At 32.9% G+C, this 17,829-nt stretch overlaps 1 protein-coding gene across 6 annotated transcripts in view; it reads right to left on the reverse strand.

Annotated features, from left to right (window-relative positions):
- Window positions 1-1,477: 1,477 nt before the first annotated feature.
- LOC115211866 overlaps window positions 1,478-17,829 on the reverse strand; it is a 99,291-nt gene continuing 82,939 nt past the window's right edge. For 4 of the 6 annotated variants that reach the window (XR_003881694.2, XR_003881693.2, XM_036503069.1 and 1 more), the window contains 3 exons: window positions 17,124-17,222; window positions 4,602-4,719; window positions 1,478-1,659 (listed from right to left, as the gene is read on the reverse strand). Coding sequence is in view for 2 of the 6 variants with exons in the window: in XM_036503069.1 (XP_036358962.1) it covers window positions 4,614-4,719; window positions 17,124-17,222 (205 nt within the window). In the remaining 4 variants the exon portion in view is untranslated. The remainder of the gene's footprint in view (window positions 1,660-4,601; window positions 4,720-17,123; window positions 17,223-17,829) is intronic. The other 2 variants (XR_004999192.1, XR_004999193.1) reach the window with 1 other exon arrangement.

Here is a 17,829-nt window from a genome sequence, read left to right on the forward strand (position 1 = left end):
AATAAGTAAAATTGCTGTTATAAATATGAATAATCATCAATTTGAAAACGGGTCTCTTGAAGTATAAGGATGACAATTAGATAATACATTACCTAATTACCGTAACATGTAACAGACACCGACTTACTACATTTTATCATAATAGGACAGGAAAGATTGCAATAATAGTAAAGCCATAATTTTTTTATAACCTCAGACAGAATTTATAAATTAATCTTCTTTGTAGCCACAGGTTTCCTTGGATGTCACGCCGTTATTGGTTCAACATTTTTATTAATTTTTAATCCGAATTATAATAAATTACTCTTTCTCTCATCATTTTTTGTTTCGAAATAATAGCTTGATGTTGACACAATGTAGATGTTGTTTGATTATTCCTATACACAGCAATGCCTTCAGCCGGCAGAACACTATTTTATAATAGTTTTGCTCGTTAAATTTCACCTGCATTTATTGGATTACATACTTAGTAAACAATAAAATTTAGTAAATCCATTAGCACATCGGTATTCAATATCTATGAATTTATTCATCAATACTCACTAAGGACATGTGTCAAGTAATTTAGCTAAAAGCACAAAATAGTGATATGCAAATGTGAAGTGTATACCTAATGTTACATACATATAGCTGTTCAATTGTTAGCTATATCACCTATTTGTGACCTACTATGACATACGAAGTTTTGCATTCTACTTTTGTGAATATACTTAATTTTTTAAAAAAGAGTTGCACATACTTCTGGTTGTATATCTAAATGCACGAGCGCCAAAAAAGTATAAATAGAAATGAAATAAACGAACAAAAGCAATGCTCATTAAAAGAATACGTATAATTTGTTATTCAGTTGTTGCATCTTTTATTGTTACTATTTTTTAATTACAATCAATAAAACATATTTTAAATAAATAGAAGTAGAGAAGAAATTAGAAAAATAAATATTCCTACGTGAAGGATTTTCGAAACAAATTGAAGATAAAATAATACATGAGTATTAAAATAGTAATAATTTCTATCTGATACGTAAGAGCAGAAATTAAAAAAGGGAGGTGAAGTCGTGATATTCATGCCTTTTCCAAAGACACGACTATCATAGTTAAAGGAAAGAATTGCAACCAGGAATTAAAACCATGTTGCAAGTGTCGATGCACTTACGTCAATTTCCATAACATGGGGATTCACTCAATAACAAAAATATTAGGTATCATTAAAAAAAAAATGAAAATAAGAAGGAACAGTATGGAAAGAAATAGGAAGAGACGGAGAAGTTGTAGAAAGTAGACAATGAGATAGAAACACAATGCAAGGGTTTATAACAAAAAATAATATTTGACTACGCCATAAAACTGCGTTGAAGGTCAGCGATGCATTTTGGCAGTGACCAGTTTATCGGTTTCCCATTTGGTTCATAGTACTGTTACCCTGATAATGTTTAAAGATCGTGTTTTTTATGTTTTATGTTCATTCTGTATATATATATATATATATATATATATATATATATATATATATATATTGTTTTAATTTAATTTTGTTTCTCCATTTATATCTTAATCTTTCGTTTGTTCGTCAAAATAGGAAAGAAGTTCTGGCCGGCAATCAATCAGATGAGGACTGGTTTAAGGATGTGTTTACTTTCATTGAAGAATCTTGCTGAATCTGAAATGCATAGAGATAAATAAGTTTTTGAATTATATTGTAAAAACCGTGGGGCAATATGTTGGAAGAGGTCATTAAACGACAAGCAAAGTACTTTTACATTTCCAATCGGAAGAGATACTAATCGTCAAAATTCTAGAATCGTCGAATTCGTCTTTTATCGTTAAGTGGTCGAAAAATAATTACCAATTAAATACAGAGTTCTATTTAAACGACTACACACTTCTTAAACGATTATTCTTATGTCTATATAATAAATCATTAGGACAATTATTGGTTTCAGCTTTTTGGCACAAGGTCAGTAATTTCAGGTGAGAGGTAAGTCTATTACATCGACACCAGGGCTCAAATGGTATTTATTTTATCACCCCCGAAAAGATGAAAGGCATAGTCAACCTCTGCAGAATTTGAACTGAGAATGTAAAAGACCAACGAAATGCGTGCTAACGATGCTGCAAGCTTACCGCCTTAATCATTATTTTAATTCTTGAAAAAATGGGACAAGCCATTAGAATCATTAATGTGTGGCACAAAATGTTTAGCGGCATTTCCTCTGACTCTTTGCATTCTGAGTTCAAATTCTGTCGAGGTTGACTTTGCTTTTCATTTTCTTCGAAGTCGATTAAATAAGTACCAGTAGAGCACTGGGGTCGATGTTAGTGACTTAGCCCATGCCCTCAAAATTTCAGTGCCTATGTTTATAGTAGAAAGAATTATCATAATTATTAAAGACATTTAAAGCGAATTGATTGCTGATTGTGGAATTGTCAACGTTATATGGTTACATACAGGCTTTCATTGCCAGAATCCCGAGAAAATAGTAGTAATAATATGTAGGATGTTCGGGCTAAATTTGACGACATTTTTTGTCTCCTTTTTCTTTCATGAACAGCAGATGTATTGATGAATAGTCACTGACGTTGGAGAACACAAACATTAAAGTTGTAGTTGAGAAAAAAGCTGATATGGAGGATTGGAAGCCATCTGAATATCGAAAAAGAATTACTTGTATCATTATGATTCACGCAGGTTATCAAAACGCCGACATCATGACTGCTGCATAATACTTTGTGAACGCTGACAAAGCTGAAAGATGTAACATGGACACCTGCAACGGAGACTACGTAACTGTGACCAGTAGGAGGGAATACGGCCAGGGTTCTGACAGCGTCCGTGTGGCAGAGTTCAACACTACATTTTTTGAAGAGAGCTTTAAGCTCAATTTAGACGGCTATGTGAATCTGTTAATGACTGTGGCCAAGCCCTGGCTGGAGAGGGTTGCTTCTGGAAGGCCATATGTGTGACAGAAAGACTCGGCTCCTTGTCATACCCCAGAAAATAAATGTCGGATTATTTCTACGACTTCACCAGACTCACCTTCTGGCTTCCTAATTCCTTCGAATGTAGTACCATGAATTGTTATGTGTGGAGCGCGGTTGAGAAAGACACTAGAGCTCTGCCTGCAACATTAAGGCCGATTCGGTGGTCAAGATCGAGGAGGTGCTCTAAGATATCTCCAGAGACACAGTGAGGAACATATGCGCCAGATTCTGGAGTCGTCTTAAGGCCGTGGCGATAGCTGGACACAGCTACTTTGAGTAAACTGTTATCGCCTAGCCATAATCTAGTTGATATTTTGGATCTTTTTAAAATACTATTATTTTTATCGATGATGTTTATTTTCTTTGTATGTGAACTGTCAACTTTCCTCGAACTCCCTGTACACTGGAAATCAAAGAAGTCAGTCATAAACTTCCCTCGCATATTCCTCATTCCTCAATCCATTAAGTCCAAGTCTACATAGATTCTTCTTTGTATTTCATCTTCATGGAGTCGAATAGGTACTAGCAATGGAATACTGTCAATTCAAACAACTATATTTCTTCATTAAAGAGAAAGGCATTGAGCATATGGAGCGTTCATTATCAAAGACGTAATCGATAAAGATGTAGTGAAATGGCTACAACCTAGAATCGAAGCCAACTCGCTGTGTTCCTATCCTCTTTAGCAGAATAGCTTACTGTTTTTATACAGGGCAATGTGTGACGTATTTCTTTCTATCATCCTGCTCATTATCCTAAGTTCTGTAAACTTCCAGAAACGCTGCAGGCACTTTTCTAAGATGGACTATTTTGTGTAACCTCAAATCAATTGTTGTTGAGCAGACATATGATCAAAGACACTTCAACTATGACCCTCTTTTTTCTACGATTATCTAGGACTACATTATTTCATGTAGTCTCTCTTATATAATACGATGGAGTGTGGTTCGAAGAAGATTTCGTTGATATCTGTAGTTGATAAAACCACTTCTTAGATGCTTCCTCTTCGTAATATACTAACAATAATACACAATCCAGCAATAATACACAACGTAAGAGAAACAGTGAAAGTCTGCTTCCGTTGTTGTTAACCTTACTTTTAAACTTTTCTTAGATTACCAAAGCAGTGGTTTTATACTGTTTCCTTCCCTTAGTTCACGTAATTTACATCATCATCATCATCATCATCTTAATCAACATCTTAATCATTGTCGTCGCTATCATCATCATCGTTACCGCTGTGTTTTAATGATTTAGAACCTGCATAGGATTTATTGCAACCTGCTTCGATTCTTCAACTTGCCATCGATCCTAAATTTTTATCTATCTTTATCCAAATTCACTAATCTACAAATTATAATCTACTAATCTAACATACCAAGGAGCTATTCTATTTAGTCAATCAGCTGCATCAAGTCCGATGTATTGACTAAAACTCGAAGTTCTAACATGTATAGGTTTTGTGGTGTTTCTAAATCTAAGTGACTGTAAATATATAAATATAAAAACTGGACAGCTTTCATTTTAAAACAATGAAATAAATACAGAAATTTCAGAGAGCGAGAGTGAGAGAAAGAGAGAGAGAGACAGACAGAGAAAGAAAGAAATCAAATGCCTCACCATTTCTTTAGATTACTCAGTCTTTGCAAGTCTCTCTGCTGCAAATCGGATCAGTCTTTGAGCCAGAATTGAACGTTTGATGTCGTCGCTTGATATGTCACTACGTTTTTTCTTGCCACTAAAATCGTAAGCAAAACTAAGTGTAAAAAAACCAGTGTAGGGAAAAAATGTCTGGTTACTAAAATTTTATCAAATTAAGCGGAAAGATCTCGCCAGTAATTAATTTTCACTTTTCAAATCAAAAGCTGTTGGAAAGATGTGTGTTTGTGTGTGTGTGTGGTGTGTGTGTGTGTGTGTGTGTGTGTGTATGTGTGTGTGTGTACTTACCTAAAAAATATAACAGTGCAGCATCTCTTTTCTTAAATATGATTAATTGTTTAAGCTAAGATTACAAATTTATTACCAATTTATAACTACGGAACTAAGATTATGTTTATAGCTTACAAACGAAATCGAAACCGTATCATGAATTAGGGACATTAAAAAGTGATTATTATCTATAAAAAAACACATTCGATATTGTTCAATTTTATAATCGTTATAGCTCACTGGATCGCCAACGAATGTTGTACTTTCCTGTTATTTGTGAAAGGTCTTTGCCTTAAGTTATAGAAGCCAACCTGTAAAAGGGATATTAAGTTGCCCCTTCCCTCAGGAGACTCGAGATAACATCTTGGACAAATGGTAGCAATCTATCTAGGCTACTCATCTAGGTTTATGCTGAATTCTAAAGCCAGGCAAAACTGTTGGACAAGTGTTATGTATTCCCTTCAACTGTGGATTGAGGATGGTGGCTGCTCTCAATATATTATTGGTATTTTACTATCAAGACACTAGGTACGACATTAGACCAATTCTCCCTCAATTCTCCTGATGCAATAGAATATCATTGTACTGCGTAAAAATGGAGCACTTATAGATTTACTTGTCCTTCGCATCATTCATAGTAAGCCTGCTTACATCAACATATCAAAGCAGTAGCAGCGATCGACGGATGCTCTATTTCTGTTTTTCAAAGGCTTTTATTAGGCCGATTTGATAACTGTTTAGTTTTAAACGAAATGTAAAAGTATGACATGAAATAGAACCTACATTGCCAGCGCAACTTGCCAATTTTCGACTATCTGTAGAATTTGCTATAATTTAAGTTCATTTTCATTTTTTGGATTAGGTATTAACTTACTCAGCCACAACTACCACCAATACCACCACCTACACTACCACCACCACCATCGACGGCACAACCACCACCGCTACTACTACTACTACTACTACTACTACTATCCTGTGGCGATTGTACCGATACTGCCAAGAGCTTTTGTATAGAAAGAGATAAGGATATAGAAAATAATTCAATATTAATCACGAGATCGACCAAGTGCACAAAGTCATCATGTACGTGTATGTGTGTTTTATGCGCACATGTCTCTGTATGTGTTATATATAAGTGCGAACTTCAATTCAAAGACTGTTGTATGTATGTATGTTTGTAATTATGTATGTATGTATGCATGTATGTATGTATTTACATATGTATGTATGAATGCATGTATGTATGAGCGCTTAACAAACCGTGAAACGGTCAGGTATGACACTTCTCTTTTGTTTTCTGTGCATCACAGTTAGAGAAAAATGTGTCTACATGTTAAATATTTCTCTTAAAGTCAGGTCTTCTAATATTTATATTTATTTCAGTGTTTCTGACTCACACTGTTTTATGCATAATATATCTGTTAAAGACGACTCGTCAAAAGCACAATTATATAAACTAAGCAATCCACCACAGTTATAGCCTAATTTATACCTGCTTTATATAGCAGCTGAATATTAGTGATTGAGAACGAGTATATATCTTAGAGGAGAGGTCAACAATCCGTGAAATGATTCATAAAAAAACTCCACTTAGATTTTCTGTTCATCGAAAGCATGGGACCGGTTACATGAAAGGAAGAACTTGAAATATAAAGAACTAGTTAGAAAATGGCAGGAATAGAGGCTTCTAACTGATGTGGGTTGCCATGGGTTAGCAGCTAGGTCTATTATGTCCTGCTTAGCTCATTTGACTTTTAGCTTTTTTTTTTTTGTCACTTACCCTCATCGTTTGCGTCGAATTGTTTGTCGATGTAGAAAAGTTGGGAGGTAAGAGATTATATGTATATATATATCTATATATAGTAAAGTCAGTCGTTACATCAAGGCGGATGTTTAATGTTACTACTAGTTTAATCCCAGGTAATCTGCACTCGCACCAATAACCAGCTGGCAGGGAATCTGCCTGGGGTTAAGCTAGTAGTAACATTCAACAGCCACTTTGATATATCGACTGACTTTACTATTTAGTATAGTTACGACTCTATCTCAAGAAGAGATAGAGTTGTAACTAATTTGATTATATATATATTTTATTATTATTATTTTTTATCTAGTTTCAGCTCACGAGCTGTGGCCATGCTGGGGCACCGCCATTTGGTGTTGCTATATAATTTTACTTCACGAATGCTTTTTAGCAGGAAGAGATTCAGTTTTATTTTAAAGACATCTGCATCCACCCCATGCAGGTCTCTCAGGTTCTTCGGGAGGATATTGAAGAGCTGTGGGCCTCTGAAGCCCAGGCTATCACAGTATCTTGTCCTACATCTTGATGGCAAATTTGGAGTCCTTGGCACTATGCAGTGGCGCCCAGTTCTAGCATTTGTGTAACTCTCGATGCCAAAGTTTGGGACAAGTCCTTCTAGTATCTTCCAGATGTATATTATGGCATATCTTTCTCGCCTACGCTCTAAGGAATAGAGTCTTAATCTCTTGAGTCTTTCCCAGTAGCTTATATGCTGCACAGAGGCTATCTTCTTCGTGTAGCTTCGTAGCCTCAAGTTCTGTGATTAACTTGACACTGGATGGTGACCATAGCTGAGAGCAATAGTCAAAGTGGCTTAGGATAAGTGTCCTCCAGAGGACCATCATGGTTTTCTGGTCTCTTGTTCTAAAGGTTCTATATATATATATATATATATATATATATATATATATATATATATATATATGTTTATCGAATTTGTGTTAATGTGTATAGAATAAGTATATCAGTTATATAAACAATTGCCATTTAAGAACACACAAAACCCGTTACTTTCACTTCAACATTTAAATACACAAAATGTTGTCAATGAACAGGTCGCGGTTTGGAAGCGATGAAAATATTTTGACACAAATTTAATTTAAATATTGAAGTGAAACTGACGGTTTTTTGTCCTTAAATGGCCGACAAGCATCTTCCACGCTGCAATTGTTTTTGCTTCAGCACACGATCTCAGATCATGTAACTTGCAATGCAGGTACGTCTCCGTATTGTGTGTGTGTGTGTGTCCTCTGACGTATTTTGTAATATGCATTCGTGCTTCTGTGAGTGTATGTTTGCATGGGAATTGTTAGATTTGAGAACACGTTTGCGAATGTTTGTGTATTCTTGTGTTTGTATGTGACTGTAAGATTGTGTGTTTCTGTGCGTTCGACTGCGTTTTGAAATGCTTTTCGTAAATTTGGCATTCAACAATGGAGAGTACTAGATTTTTAAAACGTCAAGTGATATTTGATATTTTTGAATCGCTTGGTCAGCAAATAATACATATTTAGAGAATAATAATTAAAAAACAAGAAAGAAAGTTAAATGTTGAAAGTATGTCACATCAGCAAGAAAATCTGAACTATAAATTTAACAAGGATGACGATAATTATGACAATGATGACGATGATGATGATGAGAAGGAGTGGGAGGAGGAGGAAGAGGAAAGGAAGGAGGAAGAGGAAAGGAAGGAGGAAGAGGAAAGGAAGGAGGAAGAGGAAGAGAAGGAGGAGGATAGCGATGATGAAATCTAAGATGTGTGACAGGAATGCAGTAAGACGTAAATATATGTGAAAAGTCAGAAATATATACAGAAAATACATAATAACGAAATACAAAAAGAACACTTGATTATGCGAAATATATTGAAGTATATAGAAACATAAACATTTAATAATGAGGAATATTTAACATAAACTTTTAATAATGAGAAACATTTAAACATAGAGAAATATATATCAAACAATGAAACATATATTTAATTATATAGAAATACATTTACATTTAACAATGAGAAATACATTTAAGCATATAGAAATATATGAAATATGAAAAATACATTTAAACATATAGAAATACATATATACACACACATATATACGTTTAACAATGAAAATGCATTTAAGCATACAGAAATACATATAAAAGTGAGAAATACATTTCAACATACGGAAATACAATTTACATTTAACACTGAAAAATAATTTCTTAACATAGAAATATATATGTGTGTGTGTGTGTGTATCTATGTGTGTGTATATACGTGTGTACGTGCGTGTGTCTATATGTATGTATGTATATATACATATATATATATATATATATATATATATATATATATATATGTGTGTGTGTGTGTGTGTGTGTGTGTGTATGTATATATATGTATGTATACACACACACATATATTGAATGCTTTTGACAATGAGAAATATATTTACACACAGAAATATATACAATTAAGAAACAAGAAATACATTTAACATATAGAGGTATATACATGTATGTATATATATGTATATGTAGATATAGAAATATATACATCTATGCATATATATATATATATATATATATATATATATATATATATATATATATATATATATGTATGTATATATATATATATATATATATATATATATATATATATATATATATATATATATACATGTATATGTATATATATATATGTGTGCGTGAGTGTGTATCTGTGTATATTTGTGTGTAACATAGATATTTACAAAGTGAGTGAGATGTCTGTTTAGCATTAAAAGAAATCGGCTCAGGTTATTTGATGTCAGTTTTGGTCTGGACTCCTCGTAACTTTCTCTCTCACCATCATCACAACTATATTCATTAGAATATTCGGCCACAGACCCACCATTGTCTGCTACAGATTAGGGATTCCAACAGAGCTGTTCGTTCATGTGAACGTCTTTCTCCAAGATATCATCTTCACAGGGTGACAGACATTAGTAATTTAAACCAATGATGCCCTCATGAAGACTGTTGAGATGCCACTTCTGCTGATCTAGAGTTGTTTGAACTACGCGATCGATATTTGCAAATAGATGAGATGGACTTACGTTACCAGCAACGCCATGATATCTGTGCTGGCCATAGATATTGTGGCGTAGTTTGTAACATATGGAGATATTACAAAAAAATTAAACGTCTCATTAACCATAATGAAAACATAAAGAAAAAGTAAACAATACAAACAACAACAATAATAATAAATGAGTTTTCAGTGTAGGAATATATTTATAAATATGCTTATGTATGTATTTTGTGCATATGTATGTGTATATTAATTAGTTTGGTCCAAAGAAAAGGCTGCTTTCGTAGATTTCTTAACCCCACTCTCCATAGACCCGAGGTCTATGCAGTTAATTGAAAATTAATGTTTGCAAAAAAGAAAAAAATTGCTGGATGGGAGCCTAAAAGATACCGATCTTCTTGGAGAGCAGAACTGGATGCAATGGTTAGAGCGATATTATGAGAGCGAGGATTTTTCACTGCATGTGTGAAAGAAACTATTGAATTTGCAGTTTTGAAATGGTTGAATGAATCTGGTGCAAAGTCAAACAATTCCGAAGAGAAGAAATGACTGAAGTAGTGTCGAAAAAAAAAATGAGAAAAGATAAGCACATATGTGGATCAGAAGTTGATCTATATATAAGATGGAGAGCGATTTCATGAGAATCAGTCATGGAGCGATTTTCTAGCAGCGCTCTAGATTGTCACTAAATGTGTAATACTAGACACGACATAGAAGTATTAATTTATAGTTTTTACTTGTGCTTTGCAATGATTAGTAGTTCTAACGGAGAGGGATCTGCATTGCATTCTGATATTAAGGATGAAAAATCAAACTTCTTGATTTAGTCTTTCCCATGCTGAGGATGTACAATGACCAAAGTAGATTCTGGAAGATGCAGAGGCGCAGCATTTGTAACAACCATTAACATTTTAGATGCAGGTTACTCTCTTTTACTCTTTTAGTTGTTTCAGCCATTTGACTGTGGCCATGCTGGAGCACCGCCTTTAGTCGAGCAAATCGACTCCAGGACTTATGCTTTGTAAGCCTAGTACTTATTCTATCGGTCTCTTTTGCCGAACCGCTAGGTTACGGGGACGTAAACACACCAGCATCAGTTGTCAAGCGATGTTGGAAGGACAAACACAGACACACAAACGTATACACACACACACATATATATACATATATACGACGGGCTTATTTCAGTTTCCTTCTACCAAATCCACTCACAAGGGTTTGGTCGGCCCGAGGCTACAGTAGAAGACACTTGCCAGGTTATTCATATTTTAGCGTTTTTGTTTTCTCTTGTGTGTGTGTGTGTGTGTGTGTGTGTGTGTGTGTGTGTATGTGTGTGTATGTGTGCGTGTGTGTGTGTACGTGGGCGTGCGTGTGAAGGCTCAATAATATTGTTCCTGTCATGTTACTAACTGATGAAATAATATATTTCTACCTTTAAAAAAAATGCACCTTGGTGAAGTTTTGAAAGGATTTAGGAGAATTTTCACTGCTATAACCGACCCATTTTATTAATGGTCTCAAACGAACAAGTCGATAGTAAAGGGATTCGAATTCAGTATTTGCTGAAAATAAGCAGCATAAGGCACTTGATTATTGCTTTTGTGGTTGTATAAACTTCATCGACCCGTCGTACACATTTGATGATACAAATGCAATGGGAATCAATGAGGCTTCATAGTGTTGGCAAAATATCTTACTGATTCCATGTTTGTAGCAAAAAACTTTCACCAAGGGAAAAGAAACAAAAAAAAAACAGATTAAACTGAACTAGGAAAGAAAGAAATATGGATTTCTTACATAGGTATAAGGTCACACATTTTCGGCGACAGAAAGATCGAATATATCCGAAACAATACTGGATCCGTATTCCTATTATCGACCCCACAAAGATAACCTCCTCATCGGCAAGATTCGAATTTCGATCGTAAACGTTTGTAACTACATGCCACAAGGCAGATCTAATATTCATTATATCTAAACATTGATTATAGAATGCAGATGAATTTTTAAACTCACTATCCATATTGAAATATATATATATATATATATATATATATATATATATATATATATATATATATATATATGTATATATATATACATACATACATATATACATACATACATATACATATATATATATATATGTATGTATATATATATAAATGAAATTTTCGTCAATAGGGTCAGCATTTGAATTAAATAAATGAATGCTGGTTGTGTAATGGAGCGATTAACACTTCATAGTCTTCCTTAGATGTGGTGAAGTTCTTTCTTCTCATAACACTGAAAAGCCATATGTAAAACTTCAATAAAAATCGAGATTTCGGTCACTGATTTCTCGAGAAAAATATTGTCTTTGTTTAATTTAACTTTTAACTCAAATCTAATGAAACTGAAAATGTTCTTCAACGTAAGTAATGTTTAGGAAATAGCCATTACTTCAAAGCAATTCACAATTGAAGAAGTGTATAGACTTCACAGGATTCGTTTAATAGCACATATACAGACATAGCTGTGTTGTAAGAAGCTTGCTTACCAACCACATGGTTCCGGGTTCAGGCCAGTGCGTGGCACCTTGGGCAAGTGTCTTCTAATATAACCTCGGGCCACTCGAAGCCCTGTGAGTGGATTTAGTAGAGGGAAACTGAAAGAAGCCTGTCGTGTGTATATATGTATGTGTGTGTATGTGCGTGTGTGCGACTTTGTGTCTGTGTTTCCCTACCCCATTCCATGACAACCGGTGTTTACGTCCCCGTTATCTAGCGGTTCGGCAAAACAGTCCGATAGAATAAGTACTAGGCTTAAAAAGCAAGCCCTGGGGTCGATTTATCCGATTAAAATCCTGCAAGGTGGTACTCCAGTATGGCTGCAGTCAAATGACTGAAACTAATAAAAGAATAAAAGAATAGAAGAATATATATATACGTATACGTATATATAAATACATATGAATGTATGTATGTATGTATATATATATATACCTAACGAAACGATTGGTCAAAACATTAATGACGTCACGCTACGCTAGATTGACCACCTAACAGGCATTATAAAACCGAGCATTTCACAAAAAATCACTAGAACCACCCAGCGAACTTCCACCATGGGTCGTCACAATTGCTTAAGGTAAAAATGAATTCCTCGCTCTTTCGGAAACATCAATCTTCTGTATTGACCGCTTTCCACCACTTTGATCTGTTTTTTGTATTGAATACGTATCGCCACCGTGGGCCACTGCATCGAACACTTTGAACATATACTTCAAACTATATATCAACTATACATGAACTCTAAGATGTCTGACTCCGTTGTGTATTATAAATGAATTTCTTGTGTTTGACGGCATGAGCTGTCTCTTTTTATATATAACTTTTTTTGATAAGGTTCATTTCAGGAACTGAAACATGTTATAATGTATATATAAAAATTAAAAATTGTATAATACAGCAGCATTTTCGAACTTCATTTTTTACAAATATATATATATATATATATATATATATACATACATACATACATACATACATACATACATACATACATATATATATATACATGCACATATATTATTAAGAGAAATATCTTCTATTAAGCAATTCAATAGTGAAAGACATTATCCATATATAGAAAAAATTAAATATACTATAATAAATATTTTTTTAATCAATAAATCAAAGAAACATTAAACTGACTACGCGCATTTCGTGACTATATCTTTAAATGGATAATGATAAAATCGATACTATTAAAATAAATTCGATTTAAAATTAATTCGATTTAAAAATATAGCCACTTATCAGGTCTAAAATAAAATAAATGTATGTATCTTAACATATAATAATTAACAAATAAATATAGAAATATACGTATCGTAACAATAAATAATCGAATAGAATTTAACAATATTAATGAAGAATAAAATCATAACATCTTATTGAAGAATACCAGTTAACTGAAATTGTAAACTTTAAAATTAGAACCTAGTGTTTCTAAGAAATTTATCACGTGGAAACATGACATAAATAATAACTATAGAATAAATTGATAGAAATATGTAACTTAGCTGTGAAAATAACAATATGTATTTTAGCTGTGAAAATAAGAAATAAACTAGATGTAACATACCATTTATTGGAAAATTCTAAATTCTCAATAATTTAAAACTAAAATACGTAAAATACATAAAATATACTAAATTTCTATAACTTAATCTATATTCATCAATTTATTTATTTATTTTATAAACACTTTGGTTTAGTCTTATTCTAATTGTGCAATGTACCCTACATAATCTACTGCTAATTTATACTCATTATACAACTACAATTTATAACTACAAAAATTAGAAACATAAATCAGTGTTTATATATACACAAATTAGCTAAACTTATATAAATAATTTAACTTATGCCTACATGTAATTTTTCGCTCATCTTGCTAATTAAGGATTTTTTTATTATTAGATAGTAATATCTCCATAAATTCATTTGTACATAGTAAACAAAAATGTTTACCTATTCGATAAGATTTAGATTTACAAACTATTTCCCAATTTAAATTATACTTAATTCCTTTAGATTTCAATCCCCATACATATTTGCTAAGGCCAGTAGAATTGATCAATGTTTTATTTTTAAATGAATGCATGTGTTGAGCTACCCTTAATTTAATTTTATTAGAAGTCTACCCCACGTAAATCGCATTTAAATTATAGCTATTCCTATTAATATTTTCATCAATCAAAGTCACTACACATTTATATACTACATCATCCAAATTACATTTATTTTAAAATTTACATTTTGTCATATCTCTACATGTACAATTAATTATATTCTGGTCTTTATTATTATTAGAATAATTATTCAATTTGTTAATGTAAAACTTATTCAGCTTAAATTTATTAAAAGAACAAATAATGTCACCAACATTATTAGTAGAAGAATAACCAACTCCAAAATTATTATTAGAAAAAAATGTTATATTTTTATTATCTATAATGAATACTTCAATTAGTTTTAATATCTCTTTAATAATGTTTCTTTTAACTTGAGCCCCATAAGGAATAATTATCCAAATTTTGTTCTTATTATTAACATTATTTCTAATTATTAAATTATTATATTTATTATTATCATTAAACAATTAAATTTATTTATATCTTTTAGTCGATTATATTTGTTTTTTGGATTATCGTAATACCTATTATTAAAACCATAATTACCTAAATAATATATATATATATATACGTGTTGAGGCTGTAAGTACGTATGCATGTTTGTATACATGCATGTGCGTTTGTAAGTATGAATTTATGCATGTATATATATATATATGTCTTTACATATGTATGCATCTAAGTATGTCTTATGAATTACGTATGCACGCGTGTATTAATTTATACATGTATATGTATGTACGTATATATGTATGTATGTGTGTGTATGTATGTATCTATCTATGTATGCATTCATGTATGTACACATAGATTGAAGCACTGTGACGTTAGAGTTGGGTGCGTTAATTGTAAACATCTGCAAGGTGAAATAGTGGAAGAGTGACGAATGTAGCACATAAGGCACTCTTTAGAACGTGTGAATATAGCGTAATTTAGAGATAAGCTAAATCCGTTTTGACAAGATGTACATAGCATCACGGTATGATATAGAATACATAGCCATGCTATGCTGATAGGGTGTACGTTTACAGGGTGCTCTAAAAGAAAGGTAACAAAAAAAGGATAAATCCATGTGTCACATGTGAAGAAACATGCCTTTGTCTTGGTGAACAAATGTGAGGTAAACACGATGTAATCAAACTTTGACGCAGTGAAACAATAAAAGATATTGAAAAAAGGGGAAGAGCATGTAAAGAAATAGTACGGCTTGTCGTAGAATGAATAAGATTATTTAGAACAGAAATGAAATATCAAATTTTCAAAATGCATAGAGTAAAGAATTAAAGAGAATTACATACCATGAAAGGAACATTTGGACATGACATAATATAAATTGACATGATAAAAAAAAAATATGAGACTTGACGAATGAAAAACATCACTAGACGACGTGGAATAAATAAGATACTTAAAGAAAAGTCACACGTGACGCACTGAATACAATCCGGAAAATAACAGAAAATCAAAATATATGGAACTAATTAACAGTCAGTTCATACTCCGAACAAAACAAGTTTACATCACACAAAGAAGATCCACGTTGTGGTATAGTGAACAGTTAGGTGTGACGCAGTGAAGCTGCATCATATATACAAATGTATGTATATATATATATATATATATATATATATATATATATATATATATATATATATATATATATATATATATATATATGTATATATATATATATGTGTGTGTGTGTATATATGTGTGTGTGTGTTTGTGTGTGTATACATGATGTTATGATACAATTTTTTGACGTAACATAGAAAAGGACTGTGAAATTTTTGGAAACGGCACACGGCGAAACGAAATTGTGACAGCGAGACAGTACTTAGAATAAACATATTAACATAACGTCGTAGAAATATATCTACATAGACAACATGAAGTAGGATATAGTATTCTATAGTGTAGAGAAAAACGAAAGGTATGATATGACGAAGGATGAATAAGACAGTGTAACTTAGTAACATAAGTGAAATTGTGCAAAAGATCAATGTAATAGAGTGAGGATAAGACGCAACATAGATCAGTGTACATTGTAACGTAGAATACAGACGGGGACATCAAACGTGACGTGAGAGAAAAGAATTGATCCAATATTAATGCAGCGGAAAATAGGTGATCATCATGGCGTGACGAAGGTGCAATGATGAACATGACGGAACGTGGAAGAAACAATGTACAGCACGGCGGGACGTAATAGAAATAATTTGATGTGCAATAGAACAGTGATCGGCAGTGTGACGAAGAAAGAACAAATTAACGTAACGCAGAGAATTACCATCGGCATAATGTAGCAAACAGCGTTTGATGAAAAATATACGTAATAACAATACAGTATGACGTAAAATATACGAGATGAAGTGACGTAGAATCAGGAACAGCACGTTAATACGTATGAAAAATGATAGAACATAACGTACAAAAGAACAATCTTGGTGTGACGTAATGATCCACGGTGTATGACGAAGAATAAAACTGTACCAAACGTATAGTAAAAAACAACACACCCTAACGAAGTAAACAGTCACACCGTGACGTATAACACACAGCACGGCACAGTGTGACAACAGACGAACACTGTGTGATTTCTTGACGGACAGTACGACTATGAGTGTAGCGCTGATGACAGAGAAAATTTCGAATACCTACATTGCATCTACGTCTAGTTGGCCATGGCCAACCACTCTGCTCATGGCGAGAAGAGCTTTTAATTCGGCTATCCTCTGGTCGGAGGATGTCCGTTTAACGCTGAAGTAAAATCAGAAATTTCATTTAAGAATGACTCCAAAGAAATACACACTGACGAACCTCGCAGAAACAGACTCAGTCCCTCTCTCTCTCACACATACACACACACACACACAAACGCACACGCACACGCACACACATACACGCAATCACAGATACACACGCATGTGTATGTATATACATATATACAATATATTTAATATTAAACCTATATAACAATACATATGTAATATGTGTTATTACATATTATATATATATATATGTATACACACGCACACACATATGCACACATTTACATCCATTCACGCTCATACACAGGAACACGCATACATACATACATACACACACAAACACACACAAACACACACACACACACATATATATACAGGGTGCAGTGAATAAATTGTCGTCTAAATTACGAAAAAATGAAAGTAACACTGACATCTCATTTTAATAGATATATTTACCAAAATTACGTAGACTTTCTTGACATACTAAAGAATAGATTATTTAACAAAGTCGCCATTGGCTTCAAATATGGCTTCCAAACAACTTCGGAATCTCCTGCAACTCTCCTGGACGATCACCTTTTTTAAGTTGGTGAATG

The sequence above is a fragment of the Octopus sinensis genome, linkage group LG5 (genome assembly GCF_006345805.1).
Source record: "Octopus sinensis linkage group LG5, ASM634580v1, whole genome shotgun sequence".
Lineage (NCBI taxonomy): Eukaryota > Metazoa > Mollusca > Cephalopoda > Octopoda > Octopodidae > Octopus > Octopus sinensis.